The sequence below is a fragment of the Strix aluco genome, chromosome 19, assembly GCF_031877795.1.
Source record: "Strix aluco isolate bStrAlu1 chromosome 19, bStrAlu1.hap1, whole genome shotgun sequence".
NCBI classification, from domain to species: Eukaryota; Metazoa; Chordata; class Aves; order Strigiformes; family Strigidae; genus Strix; species Strix aluco.
In genome coordinates this window covers 13,072,075-13,094,833 of record NC_133949.1, presented here as the reverse complement: position 1 = coordinate 13,094,833, position 22,759 = coordinate 13,072,075, and the positions used below count along the sequence as shown (strand labels likewise).

General features: G+C 43.5%; 1 protein-coding gene across 2 annotated transcripts in view; it reads right to left on the bottom strand.

The window, feature by feature from the left end:
• CLTC (clathrin heavy chain) overlaps positions 1 to 22,181 on the bottom strand; it is a 33,449-nt gene extending 11,268 nt beyond the window's left edge. The window contains exons 1-17 of one of the 2 annotated variants that reach the window (XM_074845139.1): positions 21,845 to 22,181; positions 12,829 to 13,036; positions 10,458 to 10,726; positions 9,956 to 10,117; positions 9,042 to 9,155; positions 8,468 to 8,641; positions 7,404 to 7,601; positions 6,528 to 6,728; positions 5,773 to 5,925; positions 5,345 to 5,467; positions 4,932 to 5,069; positions 4,640 to 4,804; positions 4,339 to 4,519; positions 3,195 to 3,358; positions 1,370 to 1,495; positions 653 to 795; positions 67 to 301 (exon numbers count right to left, since the gene is read on the bottom strand). In XM_074845139.1, the coding sequence (XP_074701240.1) occupies positions 67 to 301; positions 653 to 795; positions 1,370 to 1,495; positions 3,195 to 3,358; positions 4,339 to 4,519; positions 4,640 to 4,804; positions 4,932 to 5,069; positions 5,345 to 5,467; positions 5,773 to 5,925; positions 6,528 to 6,728; positions 7,404 to 7,601; positions 8,468 to 8,641; positions 9,042 to 9,155; positions 9,956 to 10,117; positions 10,458 to 10,726; positions 12,829 to 13,036; positions 21,845 to 21,886 (2,796 nt within the window). In that variant the 5' untranslated portion in view covers positions 21,887 to 22,181. The remainder of the gene's footprint in view (positions 1 to 66; positions 302 to 652; positions 796 to 1,369; positions 1,496 to 3,194; positions 3,359 to 4,338; positions 4,520 to 4,639; positions 4,805 to 4,931; positions 5,070 to 5,344; positions 5,468 to 5,772; positions 5,926 to 6,527; positions 6,729 to 7,403; positions 7,602 to 8,467; positions 8,642 to 9,041; positions 9,156 to 9,955; positions 10,118 to 10,457; positions 10,727 to 12,828; positions 13,037 to 21,844) is intronic. The other variant, XM_074845140.1, reaches the window with a different exon arrangement.
• Between the last annotated feature and the right edge of the window lie 578 nt (positions 22,182 to 22,759).

The window sequence follows — 22,759 nt, the reverse complement described above, 5'->3', positions numbered from 1 at the left end:
GAACAGCTATCCCATGATGCTCAGGTTAGAACTTAACCCACGTGTCAGCTGCCTTGGCATACATACATTAATAAGTTCCAAATCGCACTGTCCACGCTCATAAGCCACACAGGCCAGGTGAGGGTCCCTCTTCTCACAGTACTTGCCAACAACGCGACTATCATAATAAGGGTTCTCACGCAGGAATCTTTCTGGATTGTTGTTGCTATCAATGTATATTTTGGCCAGCGCATTGTGCGTTGCAGGCTCCTCACAACCCTCATGAATTCTTGCTTCCAGCCAGGGCAGAAGCAGTTTCAGCCTAGAAGGAAGCGGTTTTCACATTAGACAGGTTGAGTGAATAAGAAAGTATCCACTTGCACAGTTTCTTCATTATAGAAGTCAACTTCAGTGCAGGATAGTCAGTAACTAAACCAGAGTTATAGTACTCCATTTTGACCTACATTCTAGTTCATTATTATAATGGTATAACTTTCTGACACTATGAAGAACATCACAAACCGAAGACTCTCATTATCTTGAGGCTGCTGAAGGAAGATCCCCACATCAGCCAAGAATTAAAGCAGACTTTTGCTGCTTACTCACCCAACAGCAGCTTATTATGTCAGTACCAGCTTTAGCCATGTAATGAGGCCATGTAGAAGTGTAATACCTGTTTCTTTTCTCAACCTCTGCAACAAGCTCATCAGTTGAAAATTGACCTCTCACTACAAGGATAAGGTTCTTGATCACATCTTCAGAGCAATCCACATCAAGCAGTCCCCCAATAACAACAGGCAGACGGCTTGGATTCACCTAAACAGGATCATTTAAAGAAGGCAGTGAGCTGTCACACAGCACAGGCAGTCAATACTTATCCCTAGAAGTACACATGAAGGCTGCTTGTTAAAATTGACCTCAACTTCCTGCCTTTATTCCCAGCTTCCTGAGGTTCTGGAGAAGCTTGAAAGCCAATTCTTCAGTCAACAGGGGTTCAACACCACAGTTCAGTGGCTCACTAACACTCAGTCCTCATAGGAAGAGATCCTGAGCAAGCCAATATGTCCCTGGCAGAAAGTATAAAGAACTTCCCCGCCCTCTAAAATGTTGGAAGTTAAAATTACCTTAAGAACTCCAAAGTTATTCTACCAAGTTTTCCTCCTTCAAGAGACACATTAGCAGGGGCTACTGCTCAGCTTGGCTGAAGAGTAAGAGATCTGACTCATGTAAGGGCTAACTTACCAGAGGCCACTAATAGGTACTTAAGTGTCAGTCTCAAGTATGAGGCTGTTTACAGAATACTTACAAACATAATGCCTACAGTTGCATATAATAGAACAAAGATTGATCAGTTTGACTCGTTAAAGCCAGGTGACAAATTGCAACTTACCTTCTGTACATAAATCTCAATATATTTTTGGAGATTATTTCTATACAAATACAGCACCAAGTCGTGGACAAAGTCAAAGCGATCACATACAATGATGAGTGGCAACTGATCCGTGAGTTTAGCTTCCTATAAAGAGAAGAGCTTCAGTGATTTGGTTCTGTTCTTGAGCTTAAACAGACAAATAGCGTCACTTAAACTGTTAAACCCGCTGAATTTGGAAAGCCAAAATTCAACAGTCAACCAAATAATGACAGCTTACTGTTCAACTAATTGTTTGCAATATGTAGCAAGTAGGAATACTCACACCCACTTCAGGGCCTAACAGCAAGAAGCTTTCTCAAGTTTAACCCTGCTCCTTTGTATGGCAAAGCCTACCAAGTTTTACAACACAACTATTACAAGCCTAAGCTATAGATAGCATTTTTAGCTGCCACTGGTGTTTGGTGTGCAGGATTAGCACTCTGGGATTTCAGAAGGAATTTAACCAAAACTAGATTAAGTTGTGCTTTGTTATGTAAAACTCATACAGAATTGACTTCAAGTGACATGGGTCTTGTGATACCTTCTAACTATGGATTTAGAGAACAGTAAGAATCAAGCTAGTAGCAGTACTACTGAAATTGCTAATCAGATTAGTTATCTAAAAGCATTCCAAATTTCAGCATAAGATGACAATGATTACAGTACAGAAGCTTAGTCTATGTGGCAGACACTATTCTGGATACATATTTCGGATCACTTATTTGAACATGCACATCCCAGAATATAATCCTACATATAAATTACACTTAAAGACTTTACACAGGGAGGCCTGTACTGGGAGATTTACCTGGTACATGTCCTGCACATTCCAGACATGGAACAGCACAAAAAACAATAGCTTTCATCAGGAATTTGACAGCTTGATAACATATCTTAGGTGGCTTGATCAATTTACATACCTTACACCTCAGTGACATCAGGTTATTTTTATAGAATTCTCATTTGAAGAGTTTTGCCATCTTCAGATATGATCAGCAAAATCTAAGACTATACTATGTAATCAACAAACATGAAGGCAGGAAATGTTCCCAGATAAAGTTTTCCCCTCCCACACTGTTTCTCACGTTTTTCTAGCAGCATTCCATTTGTCAATAAGCTCAGCACTAACAACAGGCTACAGAAGCTGAACTTTGAGCACACCATCTTTTGCCACTCTTCAGAAATGTTTCAGCAATCCCAGCAGTGACAGTCAAATTATCACCTATTTACACTGACTGGCACATCCTAGCAGAGCTAGACTGCGGTTCACCTGGCTGAAATTTCAGTGTGTACGAGTAATGAGTGAGGGAGATCGACCCTGAACTCTGAAGGCATTTATGGAATTAACTGACACTATTTATTTGTTGTTTCTGTAGCCGCTCAGTTGAAGCCAATTACACTGTAAATAAGCACCAAGGTATGAACTCATTCGGCATTATGGTTGTTTCTCAACCTTCGAGTTACCCATTTCCTGCTTTATAGCAGATATCTGTAACAAGTTCTAGATGAGCTGGTGCTATTATTACAGGTTAAGAGTTCAAGCCAGGTTAACCTTACTAAGAGCAGTAAGGAACTTATCTGACCGATTCTCCATTTTTTAGCTATTGTTCCAGGCTCAGGCTCTATTAGGAGGTACTGCCAACATGCTGGATACCTCTGGTTTAAGAAGACAAATGGATCCGTAAACACAAATGTTAAAGATTCAACTGTATTTTCAGAGCTGCCTCATTTCACTGGTGACACACACCATGTTTTATAAGAACCCCAAACAGGCCAAGACAGTCCAGAGCCACCCAAACGTTACCTTGAGGAAGTTTTTAACGCGTTCTGGATCATAGCAGTTACTTTCCCTGCAGATTCTTTCCACTTCTTTAATTTGTCCTGTCTTGCATGCAGCTTGAATATACTTGAAGTGCACATCTGGATCCTGGCTGAAGTTTACGATAGAGCCCAGGAAATAAAACAAACCTCAAGAGAAACAGTCAACAGGTTATTCCACTAAAGCACTTGAGTTGGATCAGTATTAGCTGTTAAGCGAGTGTTCCAAGTTACAATGAAATGAAAATTTGAATCTGACTATTGCAGAAGTTTACAAAGAACTGAAAAAAAGATTCAAGCATTGTAATTGTTTTACAAAGACCAGATTGTCCTAGCTGAGTCGAGCCTGTTGTTGTTCCCCATGTATTATCCAGATTAGTGTGTTATATGCAACTTTGATAAATACTGATGTATCATCATTAATTGCTATAGGTCAGCTTTGTTAAAACATCCAGCATGTGCCTTCCATACACCCCTAGACAGGAAGTGAGGAAGAGTTCAGAAAACCAAAACTAGTTGTGCTCAAAAGCTACTACCACTTTCACTAAAACAAACTGCCCAAAAATTGCTTGCCACAACCCACAGCTAAAGTTCTCTTAAAGCTGATGCCACATAATACTTGACTACTTTAGACAAATGACTGCTGCTAACCATTCCCCAAATTCCAAGAGTCCAAGATTACGTTGCGTTCTCAGTCTTTACAGAGGTTTTCTCTAAAGCTTAGCAAGATGCTGTCCAGCCACACATCTGCAGAGATTTGACCACTGACGTACCACCATGCTGACCAGACTATACAGAGCTAGTCTTTTTGAGAAGTACAAAAGCCCGAAACCCAAAGGCCACACAAATTTAAGATGACCATTTTGGACAGAGGAAAAAGGCCAGCTGCTTCTTCAATTAACTTTTTAGGTCATCTACAGCTCCAAGCTTTTTGGTAGCATTTCAGAAAACCGACACATGCAACACTGAATGTTGGTGCCCTCCCTTAACAGTGGAACTTTAAGGTTTAGGTCAGGTTCTGAGACAGTTGAGGCCTAGGTACTGAAGTTCAGTATGGCTTTCTAGATTTCAGCAGACAGTCCTTCATACACACATGTATGCTTTTTCTAGAGGCAAGATCACAAACTTACCTTCAAAGCTCTTGAAAGACTCAAACAGCTCAATAAGTGACTGTGTTGACAGTTGTTCATGGTATTTTGAAGCTACCTGGACACAGATCTGCAGGTTCTGACGAATGTTAGCAGACAACATAGCACGCAGACATTCCAGGGAGTCTTCTACCGATAAGGAACCAAAATAATTCACTAACCACTGCAAAGACACATAAGCCATTTTAGACCCAAGTAGAACACTCTACACTCTGGAGTCAAATGTTGGAAGCAATTATTAATGGCCTGAATTTTGCTAGATTCAGGATATTTGATCTCATACCTCAGGATTGAGAAGATGAGTGTGAACTACCGCACGCTTGATGTCATACAAGTCTGTGAAGTGTTCGAGTGCTCTCTGTAGCAAGCCAGCTTTCTCACACAGCTGAGCTATGTGAGCCCGGTCATAATGAGTAAACATTTGGTTTCCCAGGATAGCATCTGCAACCTAGAAGGAACATTGAAAAGTTTCATTTAGTTCCTAAACACTATTACTAGCATTTGATACTGACCCAATGCAGGAGCTAGTCTAGCTACAGATAAGCCTGATCCAATAACTCTGACAGCAAGCATACCTGAGGGGCATGCATGAGGTTCATCTCAAGTAAACGTGTTTGCAGGGGACCTTCTGAGGGACGATTATTCTTCAGTGCATCCAGCAAGAAGGCTGTACATTGCTGAATTAAATTATATTCCATAAAGACATCCACAATCTGCAAATAAAAATTTAGGCTTTTGATTAGAAACTGGAAGCGTATTTAAACAAAGTAACATCAAGCGCAGCTTCCAAAGCTAAACTGTTTATGCTGCCACTGCACTAAGGTACCATTTAGTGTTCTTAAAACTAGGCAAGAAACAGCATTGTCCCAGTAAGGTAAATCCAAACTCATAGTTCAAAATCTTTCTTTCTCTGATGGTAAAAGAGTATGACTCCTCCTACCAATTTAAAGCCTTAAAGTTAACATTTCATAGCAGTGAAGTTATTTACTTGTGTTATGTCTGCAAGAGGCTCTTCATCTTGAACAAGCATTTGTGCAAACTGCTGTCCTTGATCAGGGCTGATTCTCATTACGTTCCTCAGCAAAAAAATCCAGTCTGGAGTATATCCGACCTGAAGAGATAATGAAAAGTAGTAACTCAGCAGGAGCATACGCCTTGTTAAATACAGAGCTCAGTAAGAGCGACTGTCAGGAGCTTACACAACCCAGTCAGAATTTCCTCATTTGGAAAAGGTTACACAGGGAAGTATGAAAGGGTACATGTGTGAAGTCTAGCAGTAATTATTCATTACAAAACCTTAGGCCAAAGCGGGTATTACACAGGCTCTCAGATTCCCCCCACAATTACTTTTAGCTACTTTAGTACATCAGTTATTCTTAAATACGGGACAGATATGGCAATTTAACTTCCTCTCACCTTCTTAGCATACAAAACAATCTTCTGGACTTGTCCTGTTTCAGCAAAACACTGGATGACTTTGTTTGGAACATTGGCTCTCAGATAGACACTAAGTGCTAGCGTAGGATCTACAGATTTCACAAGGTCTCCCAGCTCCTCTGAGCACTCCAGCTGTTTAAAGATATAAATACAGTCAGTCCACCCCGTCAGTGCCATGCTGAAATGCATTACTACCTTCTTCCTCATTTGTCTTCCTTTTAGACTCCTCTCTAAAAAAAAAAAAAATTAAGGCCCAACCTGATAGCCTTATCTGACTCGTTCAGCAGTGATCTATTGTGCTCTGTTCCTTATGCTGTTCTACAGGAGTCAGAAATGCATTTGTAGAGCTAGAAAGAATTGGGTGATATATTCTATCAGCATGTTTCTTCAGCTAATTACACAAACGTAATCACAGCTCAAAGTATATGCGAGTCAGTATCCAAAGAAGCCTGAAGATGTTTGGGAAAGAACAGCAGCAGCTCAGAAGCTTTGCATACTAAGTTCACCCTGCTGTTGTTTTAAGTAGAATGAGTGAAGCTCTTAAGAATATTTGATCAATTCTCTTGCGGTAACATGGGTCACAGTTACAGATAGAGTGAACAACTATTGCTCAACTGACCACACTTGTGCGTTGCCGAGCTGCCCAGTTGAGTTTTCCTGGGAAGGGGGGAAGGCTGTCAAGCAGTGAAGTCCCTTCCACTCCAGGGCTCTAAATGTATCTACCCCAAATTTACCTTATCTTCTTTTAACCATTTTTCCAAGAGTTGTTTGCGTCCCTGCTGAAGCACTGGTCTGCAGAGTTCCAGTGACTCGTACTTATTCAGCTGCCCTTGGTCAAGCAGAATGCCAAAGTATTGGAGTAAAGGGGAAGTCTGTCCCGGCTGGGCTGGAACACTCTGGAACCGGCGTATGGTGTCTGGAGTACGCAGGATTCCCTGCCAGAAATAGAGATGCACTTTAGTTTTCTGTTCTGCTATTGTGGCTTGGCAAGAGTTTCTCCAGAAAGCTGAAGTTAGAAATGCTTGCTACAGCAACATTATGTTTTGCCAGCTCAGAGTAAGTCAGAAGCAGTATGGTTGAACATCAGCTCAGACATTGCCTTTGAGGTGTTTTGACAGAACATGTGCAATCGTAGCCTTAGACTTGTTCCAGTAGCAATGCAGATTTAAGTTCAGAGGACTGTTCTACAGAATTAAGACACCCTTGTCCTTGCAAGCAAGTTCCTATCATCTGAATTTAGTCTCTTACTCTGCCCTTTTTACTGTGTTTCCAAGTGTAGCCTCAGCTAAAGGCTGTCTTTTCATAGAGACTTTTTTAATCATTGGAAAAGTAAAGATACATACCAGAAACATTCAGCCTCATAGCCATTACTTTATCACTTATTCCTCTCCCCCTCTGGGGGCTTCATACAAGCTCTAAGATCTTCCAGCATACAATCAGTACTCTCAGCACACTGCATACAGGTCCCTCACAGGTATGTCAAGCACTACATTAGGACAGGAGCGGTAACAAGATTCTGGTCTTGCCACTTAGGAAATTCAGCAAGCTTCCCTGAAGCAAGAAGCTTAAGTCAGCAGAGTTCAGTACTGTTCTGAATATCAGTCTATTACCTTTGGGGCGTTAGCTGCCACTTTTGCTGCCTCCGAATAGTTCCCTTGTGCAAAGAGCGCATTGAATTTTCTGGCAAAGAGTTCCTCAGCACCTGCCAGGTTGTTGCGGACAGCCATTCGTAAAGCTAGGTCAGGATTCTGCAGCACATTTGTGATATAGGGAATAATATTCTCTTCTTCCACACACACTGAGAGCACCTGAATAAATCATCAAGGAAAGCTTCCAGTTACTCCAAATATAAGCGAGCCAAGGGCTAAGCTAACCTCTAAAAGGAAAGCTATGGCATACATGGAAAGTTTTTCCATCCCTTGATAACTGCAGAGTCTTGCCATTTTATTTAAGAAACAGACCTCTGCTTAGAAAGAACCTCTATCATCCCATTCCTGCATCAAGGCAGATGATTAACAGTCAGTTTCAACTGAGGTATTTACAGAGGTCAGAAATACAGGGATATAAGTACTATCTTTCCATAACCTGTACTCAGTGTCCTAAGTAATCAATCCTAGAGGATAAACCAGGAACAAGTCCTCTGCTCTGTATTACCCGTGCTCGACAAGCAACAACATTTAAAATCAATTCAGCCTAGAGGCATAGCTGTACAATGTTAGCAGACTGGTTTAAACCAGTTAAGGTAGATGTGTATGGAGAAACAGTAACAAATTTTCTTTGGGGCTCAGAACACTGTCAGACATCAATCAGATGTTCTGGACAGAGTTCAAAGTGAACATATTTAAGACTTCCATTAGCATGCAAGAGGATACAACCTGCCCCCCAAAAGAGGTATATTCTAGTTCCATCCTCAATAGCAGGACAGCGTTTAGATCCACTGGTTGTCACTACAAAACCCCCAAAATTATGCAACCAGAACCTGAGTTGTAGAAGAAACTAGAAGTCAGACAAGCTGCCCTCCTGTTCAACTATCCAATACTACCATATTTCTCATTCTATTATTCTGTCTTGTTAATGTCTGGAAACTTCTAGCCATTGATATGAACACTACAGTGTATCTTTAAGGGCCAGTGGGATTAGCTAAGCAAGTGGTTTCCAGGCCAAGCTTCCTTACTTGTCCCTTTCTGTTTACTCCAATAATTCCAGCTGTTGCTTCATGCTGTGCAGTAACAAATATGGTCTCTCCACTGATTCTGTTCATGTAGATACAGGTGCCAGTTTCCAGGTCATACAAGTGGATATAGCCATATTTTGTTATGAGAAACACCACATCGTGCTTGTCACTGATCTGCAAAACAGGAATGGATTAATCAAATTTGGTATTGGACAAAAGGAGTAAGTGCTTTTAAGAACCAGCAGATAGCTGTGCCATTTCAGGACAACTAGGAGTGCTGTTATATTTTTAGTTAGTACTTGAGTACTATCGCAGTAGAATGATGTTTTAAGAGCTTGAAGGACAGTTAAATATACATGGATATTTCTTCCATAGATAAGAACGTGTTGCCTTTGAATGCTGCTTCAGTCGCCACCTTTAACACTACTGAAGCAGGAACAGAAGTCACACCCTTTTAGTGCCCAGCCTCAGGTCAATATATTGACCACCTGGCCTGCAGTGCTCCGTTACAGCATCACATCCACCAAGAGAAGCTACAGCCTTGTTCTTGTGCTCTTGTTCGCAGCTGTCATACCTGCATGGCAACAGGAAAGTCGTTTTGTGCTTCAGGAGGAAAGAAGACATCCACTGCTTTCTTTGGAAATGGCTGATTCCCAGTAGGCGGTGTGCCAACTTCAATGATATGCAACTGCGCGATAGATTCGTCTGTTAGTTCTTGTATTTAATTTACGTAGCAATAGATTCAACAACGAAGATGCAGCAATTCTTTTGCTGCTGAGCCTTAATCCCAAGTTTATGCAAAGATAAACTAAATCAGTCTTCCTAAATGTTTTCACTGGCTAAAGGTGTGGCATACTGTATTCATGTACCATAGATGAGGGAAACAGTTAAGCATGATCTTTAGCTAACCCTAGCTCCTTAGAAGCTTAAAGAGTCAGTTAGGTCACTTTAATACACACTCTTTCAACTTGATTAACATTCTACAGAGACAGTTATGAAGATGTTTCTCTGAATCTAGCTTTGGTTTTACTTTGTCTTAGCTGTCACAAAGTAGCTCACATAATTCCAGTGTTAGTATTAGACCACTAGTTAGCCTTGTAACACTAGTGTTTATTTTTTTCATCTAATAATTTGGAAATAAGTTAAACCTGACACTGAGGATCAGCATCAAAGAAAGATTACAACAGCTTTCCCCTTAAGCCAAGCCTGTGAAGTGGAGTCACGTGCTTCAAGCAGCTAATTAGGCTGGTCGTGACATGCCACCTCACTTCATGACTCCAAACAGACTCCTGCTACACCATGTAGTCCCTGCTGTAGAGCTCGGTATGCACCAATTTTCATATACATTAGATATACATCTTGCAGACTGACACAGTCCTTCACTTCTCTCCTAAAGGCAACTTTGTGCATTATACCACTTGTTTTCCTGGAAGGAGATAACCAGGATGAGTCATTAAAGATTACAGCATATTTAGAACCAAGTCTTACCTTACCCCCAGCTTGCCCTCTTACTGCAAAACAGAAGAGAGTGGATTCTTCAGCATTTCCTTCCATCTTGAACTGCGCAAAGCTTGCTGCATGTCCCTCAATTGGCTGCGACACTTTCCTGTCTACAGAATATAGCTGCATTGCTCCCACAACACGATTTTGCTAGACAAGACAGAACAAGAGTCAGGAATAACAGGCATCTTGGCCAGCAATTTCATTTAAGTTAGTGTTGGTAAAAACATTGTTGTATCAAACTGAAGTACCCTCCCATACTTTCTCTTACAAAGGCATCACTTAAGACTCTTAATCTTGTACTAGTGTTTATACCATTACTGTAAGATTTTCAGTTACACTTCTTTGTTATTTGAAGATCAAGACAAGCATTTACATTCCCAGCAATATTTTAGGAAAGAAAACAAACATATCTCTCCTGCTCCTATAGAAGGAGGAAACGAGCCAAGCTCTGGGCCTTCCACGACAGGCCTCCCCAGTGGTAAAGTACCTGTGCAGATATGCCAGTTAGCAGCAGCCATTTCTGCTTCGCATCGGTACGGTAGTTGATGATCTGGCAGCCAGCAAGACTAGAATGGCGATCAAACATTTTCACAGGCTGGGACTCCCCCTCCATACTCCAGTGGTAGACTGCATTATCCGTTACAAGGGCAACAGTATTCAGAGAGATCCACTTCCAGAAGGTGACATCATCTGTCATTGTATGGGCCTTCATTTTGCTCTTCATTTCAATGTTAAATATTTGAAGCGTTTTCCCAGCTAGAAAAAACAACATTGTTAGCTAGGTTACAGTTTCCACTTGTTCCTTCAAGCACTGGTTAAAAGTAGAGCAGCTGCACTATGACATTAAACACTTGTGACTTCCTTCAAGAAAATGCTGTTATATACCAGCAGTATTTTCGGTGATCAGCTATTACTTTTAACCAGATCCCATTCCTAGGGCTAATTTTATCAATTTGCCACTACTGAGCAATCAAACAGATGTGGAAAACAACTTGGTAAGAGACAAGAGCTTCAGCCACAGGAACAAGTTGTATGATATTTCATGTACATCAGAACTAGGTTACAATAATGCCGAGTCTCTTAAAAGTTGTGAGGAGAACTATGCCAGTGTCATTAAAAACTACATCCACATCTGTTTTAAGTATAAAAAAAGCACAACATGGAATAGTGAAGCTGGCAGAGGGCTTTCATAATTCAGACTCATTGACTTATACCCTTAGGTTGCACTAATGGGATACACAGCTACTGGCTGCAAGCCAGACTAACAGAAACTGTGCAAGGAAAGGAATCTAATGACCAACACAAACTCTAGAAGGCAAGATGAAAAGTTCTCCAAATTACACTGAATGGTGCTTATATACATCCTGAACAGCCACCTGCAGTCATTTATATCAGTTTTTACAACACAGTGGCATATAAGAAATTCTTTCTTCCTGTTGCTTTAGGAGATAGCTATTTAAGCACATGCTAGTGTAGCCCAAGAGGAATAAAAAAAGATCTGAAACTAGGTGCAGGCTACTACCTGTAACTCAGCTTGATAAAGTCACGGTGCCATATGGGCAAATGCCTTCCCTCACCAAGGAGTAGTTTAGTTAGAAGCCACCATTAGTTCAGCTATTGATGTAAGATGCAGAGTCAGGAGCTTCTCCACAGCTTGGAGAAGACTGTCTGATGCAGTGTTACTCAGGCTACAGGCTAGCAGTTGGTTTCCATATCTAGTGCTGCTGGAGCTTTAGAGTCAAGGGCGTTCAGGTAACATGTACCCTACATGCTATGCAAGGCACATTAAGAGGCAAAATCTAGACAATTCAAAAGGGTCAGTCCTGTTTATAAAAAGCTTAATATCAAGATCCCAATAGTTTAAAATACACTTCAAGCTCTCGAGTGGATTAATTTTCTGAATCTTAAGTATTCCCTTGTTTGGGAGGGCATGAAAAACCTCTGAATTTTAGGCTTTCAGTTGCTTAAACACCACTGTTCAGCCATGTGCACCACAGACCTGAACCGTTTTATTCTGCTTTTTCTTTCCATAAGACGCAAGAGGAACTAGTATAGTCAATTGAAATAACTCACCATCTGCACACACAAGAAAGCATTAAAATTGTGACAAAACAGTAGCACAGTATTAAAGTCAAACTTCAGCAACATTGAATACATATAAATCCTTCCATTAGCAATACATGTGTTTCTAGAGTGACAGTATTTAAGGCTTCTCGGGCCTCCTGGGGAAAGAGACTGACACCTCTGGAGACACCAGAGGAATGCTTGTCCTCTGTACTGCCAGAGATACCAACTTAGCTGACCTTGTGTTTTATTCACCACACAAGTCTTCCCTGCATAGTTTTACTCTTCTTATCACTAACTGATACAATAAACATGCACAAACTGGTGCACTGCCTCTTCCAGCAAGGCCAGACTAAGGCCTTCAGGAATATTTCCCCTCCTCCCCAGTCTTAGTTTTCCTTTCTTGACAGAGAGGCTTAGTTGATAGACCTTATATGCTTAGGAGATCAGGTCTCACTTCCCTCTACCATGATTCCAGACTTGAGACTTCAGAAGCAGCTTAAAGCCAACACTCTCCTTCCAGCTCGCCCTGCTCAGAAGCTGTAAGCATTCTGACTGAAGCAAAAAAACTCATCCTGATGATCAGCAAATAACAGGAAGCTCAGCTGAAGCTTACTGCCCAGCTACCTTCAGAAGAACTGAAAATGCATTAAACTTAAGCGCCCATTAAGCTGTGTAAAACTGGTAAGGGAACCTCCCACATAAATTGCCCAAGAGACTTAAGTCAGTCATAAACTAGTCTTACAGAAAGCTCTCCATCCACTTCAAACATTTCTTTATCAGGACTTCCGTACCTTTTAATGCAATGACTTTACTGGCAGGGTTCATGATAGCACTGTCAGCTGAAATTGGTCTTCGTATCGGGTTGCTGGGGTCATTCATGTCAATGATCACCACTTGAGCCTGTTCTCCCACTTTCTCTCTTATGCAGATGAATTTGTCAGACTCCATTGTCAGAGTGCTGAACCCAATGTTTGCTGGGTTGATGCCCAGATTTTGGAGCTGAAAGATAAAAAAAAGGTTTAGCATTAAGTTAGTACCTCAGTACGACCATGAACAGCTTTTGTGAAAGTTGCAAGAGATACCAGGCTTCACTTATTTTTTTGCGACAATACAACCATGCTACCCAAAAATAGCATGGCTCACACATTCCTGCCCACCTTCATTTAAGCCCAGCAGGCACCCTGAAGAAGCACTGCAGCATTCAAATGCTTGGTACTTTGTCTTCAAGGCACATTTACAACGTGCTGTTTTGAGAACTCAACTTTTGAGCCCCCCATATGGTTTAAGGCACACTGAACTCACCTGCTCCTGGTTGCTGTGCCAGAGTTGCAGCGTCAGTACTTGCTCTCACCAGCTCTGCTTCCAGAGCCCTAACTTACTCCATTGAGCTTGACAGCTATCACCATTTCAAGCTTAACATCACATGTGAGGCACCTGAGCTTTATCTTTATCCTTGTAGAGTTAAAAAAACCCTACCTGTCTAGCAATCAGCCTAGTCCTGTCTAGCAGCAAGGTTGTACACCACTCAGGAGGCAGAGCTAACACGAGATGGACGCGACTTAAGCCAGAAATGGCTCATCCACAGCCACGCTTAACACAGAAGATATCAATAAACCACCTCCCTTTCTGCTGAGCCAGTCTGCTTCTGTAAACCTTTAAATGCATACCTTCAAATTATGTTTCCAGTACAGCTTGCAACAAAACAGTTTAGTTAATACCACTCTGTAGTGTTTGCAGCAGGCTACTGTAGTAGAATGTCAGTAGCAAAACAGTTTATTCCATTTTTAACAGTGGAAATGCAGAACGGTTAGTTCACCTCACATACAGATACCCAGCTTGTGGGTGGATATACGTTAAAAACTCAAGATCAGTTTTCTACTGTTAGAGGAATTATCACTTGTAATAATTCAGGTATTTTTCTTTCTGGGAAACTGTCTGAACTTCAAGCCCAAGGTCCCCCGAGAAGGGCTAGACCTTCAAGGCGTTTTAGTATTATTGTATTAGTTTGAAACAAAACACTAAGCTCTTATCAGCTGCGCTCTGTACAAGCTCCAAGATGACCACGCCTCAGCTGCTCTGTTCCTGCCTACTTGCAGCTTCTGATAAAGAGGGTGTTTTACTACACTTCCCCTTCCCCCTGGCTTTCAGACCGCACGTGCGAGGAACAAGCAACATTTAAGCTATGGCACACCAAGTTAACAGAAGAAGCTTCACAGAAGGCACTTCAACGGATGATCTACATCACCCAGGTGAATCAAGACAGCCAGATCTTGGTACAGTTTAAGGTTGAGACTCCAAAGTCAGTCAGTTTTAGCTCCTTGGGTCTGCTGAAGGAGAGAATTTCTAAAAGATGATTCAGCCTTTGTGTATGGTACCCTGGTCACTCTGCATTTGAGTCCTTTGTCCTAAAGGACACTATTTCACTGAAGTTAACTTGCTCTTTCAAGAGAGGACTTCACCATTTGAAGCTCTTCAGTCAGGTTCTAACAATACCAAAAACATGTTCAGGCTCTTTAATGTTTAAGGGCTCATTTCACAACTAGTTTATAGAGAGTTAACACTGGTCTTTTGGTAAATTTAAAGTCTACCCAGTTTTAATTCTTCAAAAGATTTTTAACAGAAATAAGACTATAAGCAGAAGAGATTTAAATGTACTTCTTGAAGCTAGGTATCAAACTAGTTAGCGTGACTGACTAGCTGAAGCCGTTCTTCCAAGGCAGGATACCTGCTCTTCCTGCAACTTGACACAGTGAACAGGTTCATTCGACGACAGCTCCCTTTACATCCATCTACCTGACAATAAAGCCAAGAAACTTTCAGGTGAAAGACAAGTGTTTTATCAGCTCTCCCAAGAGAAAACTGTCAATGCTACAGCTATCAAAATCAAACTCTATCTCCTTGACAGGTCAGAACTCCGTTACTCAGATTTAAGTCAGTGTTTGAGGTCCAGCATCACAGAACCTGACCACACATTCTTTGGCAACAGGGATTCCCTTAGAAGAGTTCAGTTTTAAGTTCAAACCTCCCTTTTACACCTTTATTTGGGTAGTATTCTCTAGGCCTGAGACTCTGGTATTTGTGTATCAGCTAGGCAGGGCTACATGCAACCCGGTCACATCCCTGCAGGCAGAGAGGGATGTAAGAGTTTCATCTGGTAGAGCTGGAGAGACTTACGAGGATGTGGCACTTCCTTTTGCTAAGGCTGCAAGCTTAACAAGTGCAAAACCATTTATCAAGCACTCAATTTCCTTGTTAATTTGGTAGAGGGAGGGTAGTTTCGAGCACCAAGTACTCTGCCTGGCAGTAACTCACAGCACTATGCTCAAACAAACACTGTTGACAGAGTAAATTGAAGAAGCAAGTCCTAGCAAATGGCAAACCACTTAGGGACGTGACCACTGAATCAAAGTTGCTTAGATATTGCAAGACAGATTTATCTTGATCACAATCAAACTGCCATCTGCTAGGTGTCATGTCTCAGGTATCTAGCTCTAGTTAACAGCAGAAAATGGGGTCCTTTTTAAACTTCAGACCATTTCCAAAGGCTAGATATTTCTTTGAAGTTATTTAGATGAGCACTGGGGCTCTGGAGAAGCTTTCTGATAGAGACGCAGCCATGAGTGAGGTCTCCAAGTACACAAGCTTCTTCTGCTAATATTTCGTCTTTTAATCCCAACCAATCCAAGTGCACACACCAAGAATGTTTCAAGCACTGACACAGGAAGTTGACTCTAACCGTGACAATCTCTGCATTTGATTACACAAGAGTATCACCAGCCAAGGGTGGCACTTGCTTTGCTTAGCTGGTAAGGCTAATGGTAACTTTTTGTGGCTGCACTCAGACCCAATGCATGGAACTCTTGAGTACAGATCATTCCCTGGACTATATGTTCTTTCCTTCCCCAAATGGGTTAAAGTTCAGGTGAGTGAGGCAGGAGTGTTTATAAAGCTAAGCAAAGCAAACAGAGACTAAGGAAATGTGACAAGAGGTATTTCTTTGGAAGCTTTTATTATGAAAATTTCAATACTATTCTGTGTACAAACTCCCGAGTTTGCACTACAACTAAAAGAATACAGGGGTTTACAGCAGATTTTCTACCCCTTCTCCTCTTACTACTGAGGGAAAAAAACACCCAAAGTTTAACATTGCACTCATTTAGGTCCACTACCTTTCACTGATTCATGAACACATTTCAAAGATTGGGAAAAAAAGAAGGAATTGTAAGGTACTCCTACATTATGCTACAAAAAACACTTCCTTGGCTTTCAAGCAGATATGAAAGCAGAACTTGCCAGCTGTGCTTGGGCAACCAATTTACAGTTCGTTATTTTACACCAACATTTGTTGAAAAGTTCAGTTATACCAGTCTCCTGAAAGCATGTTGAGAAGAAAGTGTTCTGTGAAGTAGCTGCTTCATTAGAGTAGAACCATGAAACAGGTTGTCAGAGAGCAGCAGCTCTTCTGTTCAGCAGAGATGTTGCCTTGAAGGACTTCTCTAACTCGAGGTTGGATACTTCAGTCAATTGCAGGCTGCACTGAACCATCAGATTCTATGACGACGTTTATCTGGACAGCATTGAGAGGTGAATCTTTCTATCATGGTAAGTGAGAGTCTGATTAGCAAAATTATTTTTCCACTGGAAGATAATTCAAGTACATTCTCGATAACTTACCCAGAGAAGTTGTTCATATTACATGCATGTTTGACATCAAACTGAATGGTAAAACTGCTGACAAGAGTCTCTGTTGACCCCTTCCTGGAACATTCGCTTTCTTGTGACAGTTTGCTTAGCTGTCAAATAATTTCTCCTTGCCTACAAGGAAGGGTGCGGAACTGCTGAGCACGCATTTCACCTCGACTCTCACACTCAACAGGATATAACCACTGTTCTTGTAGCCACAAACAGCTGCTTAGTCTCTTCCCAGAGATTCCTTATCTCCGTGCAGCTAGAAATCACGTAGCTGGGAAATGCCAGTTAACAGAAATATTCCCAGCCTTTTGAAAAGCACGGAGCTCCTTGATGTGCAGTGAGTCACATCAGCTCTACTGCACGGCCATGCTTTACTAGGCTTTGATCAAACAAGGTAGACACCAGGCTACATTTCAGCCACTCATTTAATTCCACACAGGAAAATCAACACAGCAAACTGAAGTCACACAGAAGATTTATACCCGTGCTGATCTGTTAAGAGTTACTGACCGCAGTTCTGTAACACAGGAGTCCCACGGCCAGCCAGTGGCTCCAAAGCACTTCATGCTTACCAGTGCAAGGTAAGAGTTACAGTTTGTGACAGGCTAGGAAGTTATGTTTTCAACAGATAAGAGACCTCTAGAACAGTCAAGAGCTCTTCTATTTCTATATCCTTCCTATTTTCTGCCTCAACCTCAGCAGGCTGAGGTAGCCATCCGGTCTCAGCAGCCACAGGCATGCTGTGTGACTACTCCAGCTACAAGCCACAGCTGAGACTGTACCTGCAGAAACCCCAGTGCGGAGCCACTGGCTGCCATCGCTAATCTGTGGTTGAGGCATCGCGGTCTCAGCGTGAAGTGCTAATGAGCAGTGCCACCAAGACAAGCAGGCCTGGTGACTTCAGTACCTGCTGCGAGGGACATGCTAAGAGGAATTGCTTATGAACTGCTTAATTAATTGTTCCTATCCAATTAGTGGGCGCCTAGACACTCTTCAGGCTGCCTAGATTCTTCACAGCACTCTTTGTTACAGATTTTCCCTCTGCAAAAATAGTCCAAGCTCACTGGTATTAGAAATTCAGATCCATTCTGAAGCAGGGAGCAAGACCCCCACCAAAAACGTGTTAGGCACAACAGTCCTGTCTTTAATTCCTGACTTAAAATACCAACAAAAGACTTAACTGCTTCAAAGTAATGCTGTTATCGCAGAGATTTAGTGTTTTAGGATATATTAAACTGTCTCACTGCCAGAACAATACATGGAAGCATTTTGTTGTTTGTCATTCTTAAAATGAAGTAGTAAACTTGTAAGTTTTATTATATGATGTCTCAGCTGTCCAGTTTTATCCAATTAGCTCTTTGGCATAGCTAGCTATGATTCTGAGAGCCATCCAAGTGCCACATTAGAACAGCAGAGCCACCATTCAGGTTTGCTCCATCAATGACCAATAGATACAAGAACCCTTTTCCTAGTTTAGAAAAGTAGTTCTGTCTCAGCATCAAGCGCACAGCATGAGCTGACAGTTTTCTGTACTGTCTAGACAAGTCTACAGAATAACTTAAATTTTAATCTATTTAGGTTCAGAAGAGTATTTACTAATGCCTCAAGTCACACCAGTACGGTGATGTGCCTGGTCCAAGCTCAATTGTTACATATTTCAGGGTTGTGTGGCTAAATTAATCAGCAATCACAGTTCATCACCCGCTAAGTAGTCTGGTTCCTTCTCATTCATCAGGAACATGTAAGCTTAGGAAAGCTCCATGCACCTACCACAGTAAGCTGCTGTTTTACTTTCACTCTCAAGTACACTGAGGCACCAACTTACCGAAGCCCTAAAACCTGATTTGCAGTTATTCCACATACTGAACTCTGATCTCTCCTGGACTGTTTCCTCATGGCTACTTAAAAAAAAAAAAAAAAAACAACAACCAGTAGCGCTATAAAGTTTTATAACATGAGCCCAGTAGTTTTGGCAGCACAGGAATCAAGTTTCTCCTTGGAAACTCCCAAGGCAAGTTTCTCCACAGAGTGTTGTTGATGTTCCTTTGTGGCAAGGCAGGCAGCTACAACAGACAATACACAGATAACATCCTACATATTTGTGACTCCTGAGATTTCAGAGCTAAGCAATGGGACTCAGAGAAAACCTGAAGCCTGACTACACGCTTTGTTTTTAGACTTTACTTAACAACTACCCAAAAAGCTTACTTGACCCTAGCAAGCTAAGTACTTGTCACGTTTTACTTGCCCAAACTTGACCTTTAGCTCAAGTCGTGGGTACAAAGCACGCTGTACTGCGTACCCAAGAGACAAGACACTCCGGAGCACAACAGCGCAGGGCTTCTGGAGCCTTGAACTCTTCATTCCCGTAGCACCTCGCCAAGATGCTGACAGCAACAGATGATGCCAGCGTGCCTCGAGTAGTGCAATATGGAGTGCAACTGGGTTGGAGCTCAAGATCAGGACAAGCTTCCTACAGACAGTTACTTGACCACTGTCTGACCTACAACAGTGGATCCATGGAGAACTAGTATCATACTACACGTACTGCTGAGTGCCAGTCTTCTAGATTAATTAAAAGCAACTTTCAATAATAGCTTTGCAAGAACTTTCTCATTCCTATCCATTACCTGCCTTTTTATGAATAAAGCTCCAGCCGAGCACCTTCTTTCCTTAAGCATCAGCTACAAACTTGCAACTGTTGCGCAACACCTGTACTACAAGTTTCCTAGACAAAGTAGGTTAGGCACAGTTCAAGAAATGGTATTATTGGGTCCATGAGGACCTCCCGTGAGCAGCCTGGGACACCCTAAAGCAGTTCTGGATAGTAAAAATGTGGCAATATCAATGTTTCCGCTCTCAAAATTTACTCCAACAGCAAGTCAGAAGTTTCAGCATGAAAATAGTGCCTCCGAGAATTCAAGTTCTTCTGAATTTTTTCAATGAAACAAAATGAGGAAGTTCAGTAGGTACAAACTGGAGCATTATGGGCAAGAGCCACATGCATGCAGGCGCAGAAGGCTGGACAGCCCAGGCTTACAGAAGACCAGCTCATATATGCAGTTGTAAAAGATACTGGTTAAGCGAGTGCTCTACATTATAAATAGGAACAGGGCAAAAAAAATACAAATAAGCAGATAAATCAGTCTTTAGGCAGAACAGTCACATCCCACAACAGTGCTGCCCTGAAACCTATCAGCACTTCTGGAGTGAAGCAGATGAGTTTCATTATGTAATAGTACTCATGTCATTAGAGACCTGGTAGCGGGTCACATGCAAAGTTTGTATCTTAAATAATGTATCATAGATGCATTTCTACAATACTTTATTAAGAGCTGGGCTACCCAGAGGGATGAGTTTCACCTGAGTATACAAAACGTTCTCAACACCTGGTTCTAGGCTATGCCACTACCAGGAGAAAACACTTGCTCAGAGCTGAAGCTCTGGCCAATTCAGGAGATACTCCTGTCCGTGCCGCTTGCCAAAGAGTCCAGGGCTACACCCAAGCTATGAATTCTGACCTGGTTTTAAACTGATATTAAAGCAAAATTATCCAACACTCAACAGTTAATTACCCAGATAAAAACCAATCATGGCAACATTTTTTAAATCTAAAAGTAACACTACATAGACAGTGGTAATTTACCCAGCAAAATAAGTATTTTGCAATTGTTCTTTTAACAAGGTGCCTAGAAATGAAATTCTTTCCGTTAGCCTTAGAAGAAAAATCACTACAAATCATGCAAATCCATCACTGTTAGTGACCACTGCAGCCCAGTTAACTAAACACATATAGATGGTGACATCAAAGAGAAGCAGAGCTACAGACAGGTTGCTAGAAGACAGAAGCCCCTGCCTAGGTGTGTCGATGTAACTTTTATTACACAAGTTCTCCTCAAAAAATACTCCTCAGTAGTGAAGCCAAGCTTAATACCATCACAGTTACAGCAACTCAGGACGAGAAGCATGGCTCGTAGTACTTCGCCCTACAGACTTGTCAGATAGGAAGTACACATTGCACAACTGTGTCGCTGCTTCCAGACCCCTCCCTGCACTCCAGCTTCACTGAGAGGCATTAAAGGTGCACGCTTATTTGAGAAGGCAACCTTGCTTTCCTGCAGGACAGTCATTTTAAGATTTATTACTAGTGCCCTTAGAAGGCCACCTTAAAGAAAGTTAAAGCCACCCCTTGGAAATAATCTGTTAACATCCAGTTATGGTTTAATGATACCCAAAACCTCAAATTTGTCAGAGGCCAGGAGACACCAGACAGAAAGTGTAGACCTGGCACTTCTGTGCCTGCACTGCCACAGCTGTACTGCAGGGAAGCCCGCAGTAGCTTTCACATTTCACTGCAATATGTGTTTTTTCTTCACAGAATATGACATTACAAATCAGAACATCAATAAAATGATTTAATACATTCTTAGGATCACAGGGAGACTTAGTCTCATTTTACAAAAATAAGAATTAAGCAATACACGGAGAAAACTTGGCCTCCTCATTAATACACCGCCCTCCCTTGCAGCCCCCGTGCTGAAGCGGGATTTCTCCCCAGCGCTGCCCTGGAGGAGACGGACTCTCTCCTCAGAAGCTGAAACCCTCCCCACTCTCCCCTCCCACCGCCCAGCAGGTGCTGGCGTGGGCCCGGCGCCAGCCTCGCCTACACCACCGGCACGAAACACGCTCCACCACCCGGCGCGGGGAAGGCAAGGTGGGCACCGGGCAAGGGCCAGATGCCCGGCACCGGGGCCTGGACCTCGGCCCCTCGCCACCTCCTCAGGACATCGAGGAGCCCCGCGGCGCCCCAGCCCTTCCCCTCGCGTCCGGGCCCGCACGGAGGCAGCAGCGGGCACGCTGGAAGGTGCCCTTCGGGGCGGCACGGCGCGGCGGGAAGGCGCTGCCAGAGCCAGGCGCCGGTAAGGCCTGCGGGAGGGCGGCCACCCTGCCGCCGGAGGGGCCCGGGTCGCCCCACGGCCCTCACGGACAGACCCGGGGGCCTCTCGCTCAGGCACCGTCCCCGGGCAGCTCCTCCTCCTGAGGGAGCGGCCGGCCCGCCCGCCCCAGCGCCCCCGCTCCCCCGGCCCGGCCTCCCCCGGGCCCCTCCGCGCCCACCTGGAGGTGCTCCTGGAAGCGAATGGGCAGGATCTGGGCCATGGCGGCGGCGGCGGGCTGGGGCTCCAGTCCGAGGCCGGACCGGAGTCACACCTCAGCGGCGTCCGGGGAAGCGGGGCCGCAATGGCGGAACGGGCCAAGGAGCGGGGAAGAGCCGCGACGATCCGGAAGCTGCCCCCGCCGGCGGAAGGATACCGCCGCGGAAGGAAGAGGCCTGCCCTCACCTGCCGGGACCTGCCTTAACTGCGCCGGCCGGGCGGAAGGATTCCGGCGAGCGGCGTGAATCACACGCCGCGGGACCAATGGGAGCGGCGGAGGGATCCGCCACCGGAAGGGACTATTTCGAACCTCATCACTCCGCCCTCCCCGGCCTCTTTTTTTTTTTTTTTTTTTTTTTGCCACATCATGCGACGGAGGTGAGGTGCGTCACTTCCCTTCCGCGCTCGCCGCTCCGGCGGGTCACGTGGAGGGGGCAGAGCAGCCGGGCAAGGTGACTCGCCCAGGGCCAGGGGGGCGGTTGCCGTGGAGACGGACGGGGACAGGCCCAGCCCCGGGCCCGGCCCTCCTCGATTTTTCGCCCCCCCTGAGCCCGGCAGGTCCTGGGGCCGCCGGTGAGGGCCCTGCCCTTCCCCCTCAGGCTCTGCCCACCGATTTTTCCCCATTTTAGCAGCCGTTCCGGGCGCCAGCCTTGATGATCTATTGCTGCGCTGCACTGAAGAGTACCTTAGGCGGTAGAGGAGATGGTTTTCCCAACAAATCCTGATAAAAGAAAAAAAAGAGGAGGTCGGGATGGACCATAAGCCGGTACCGACCTTCCTCCTTCACTGAAATCACGGGCTGTAAATGAACACCCCTCGAGCCAGCAGCCGTCCCTTGAAACTCCAGGGATGGTCCAAAAGACTCTTCCCATGAAAC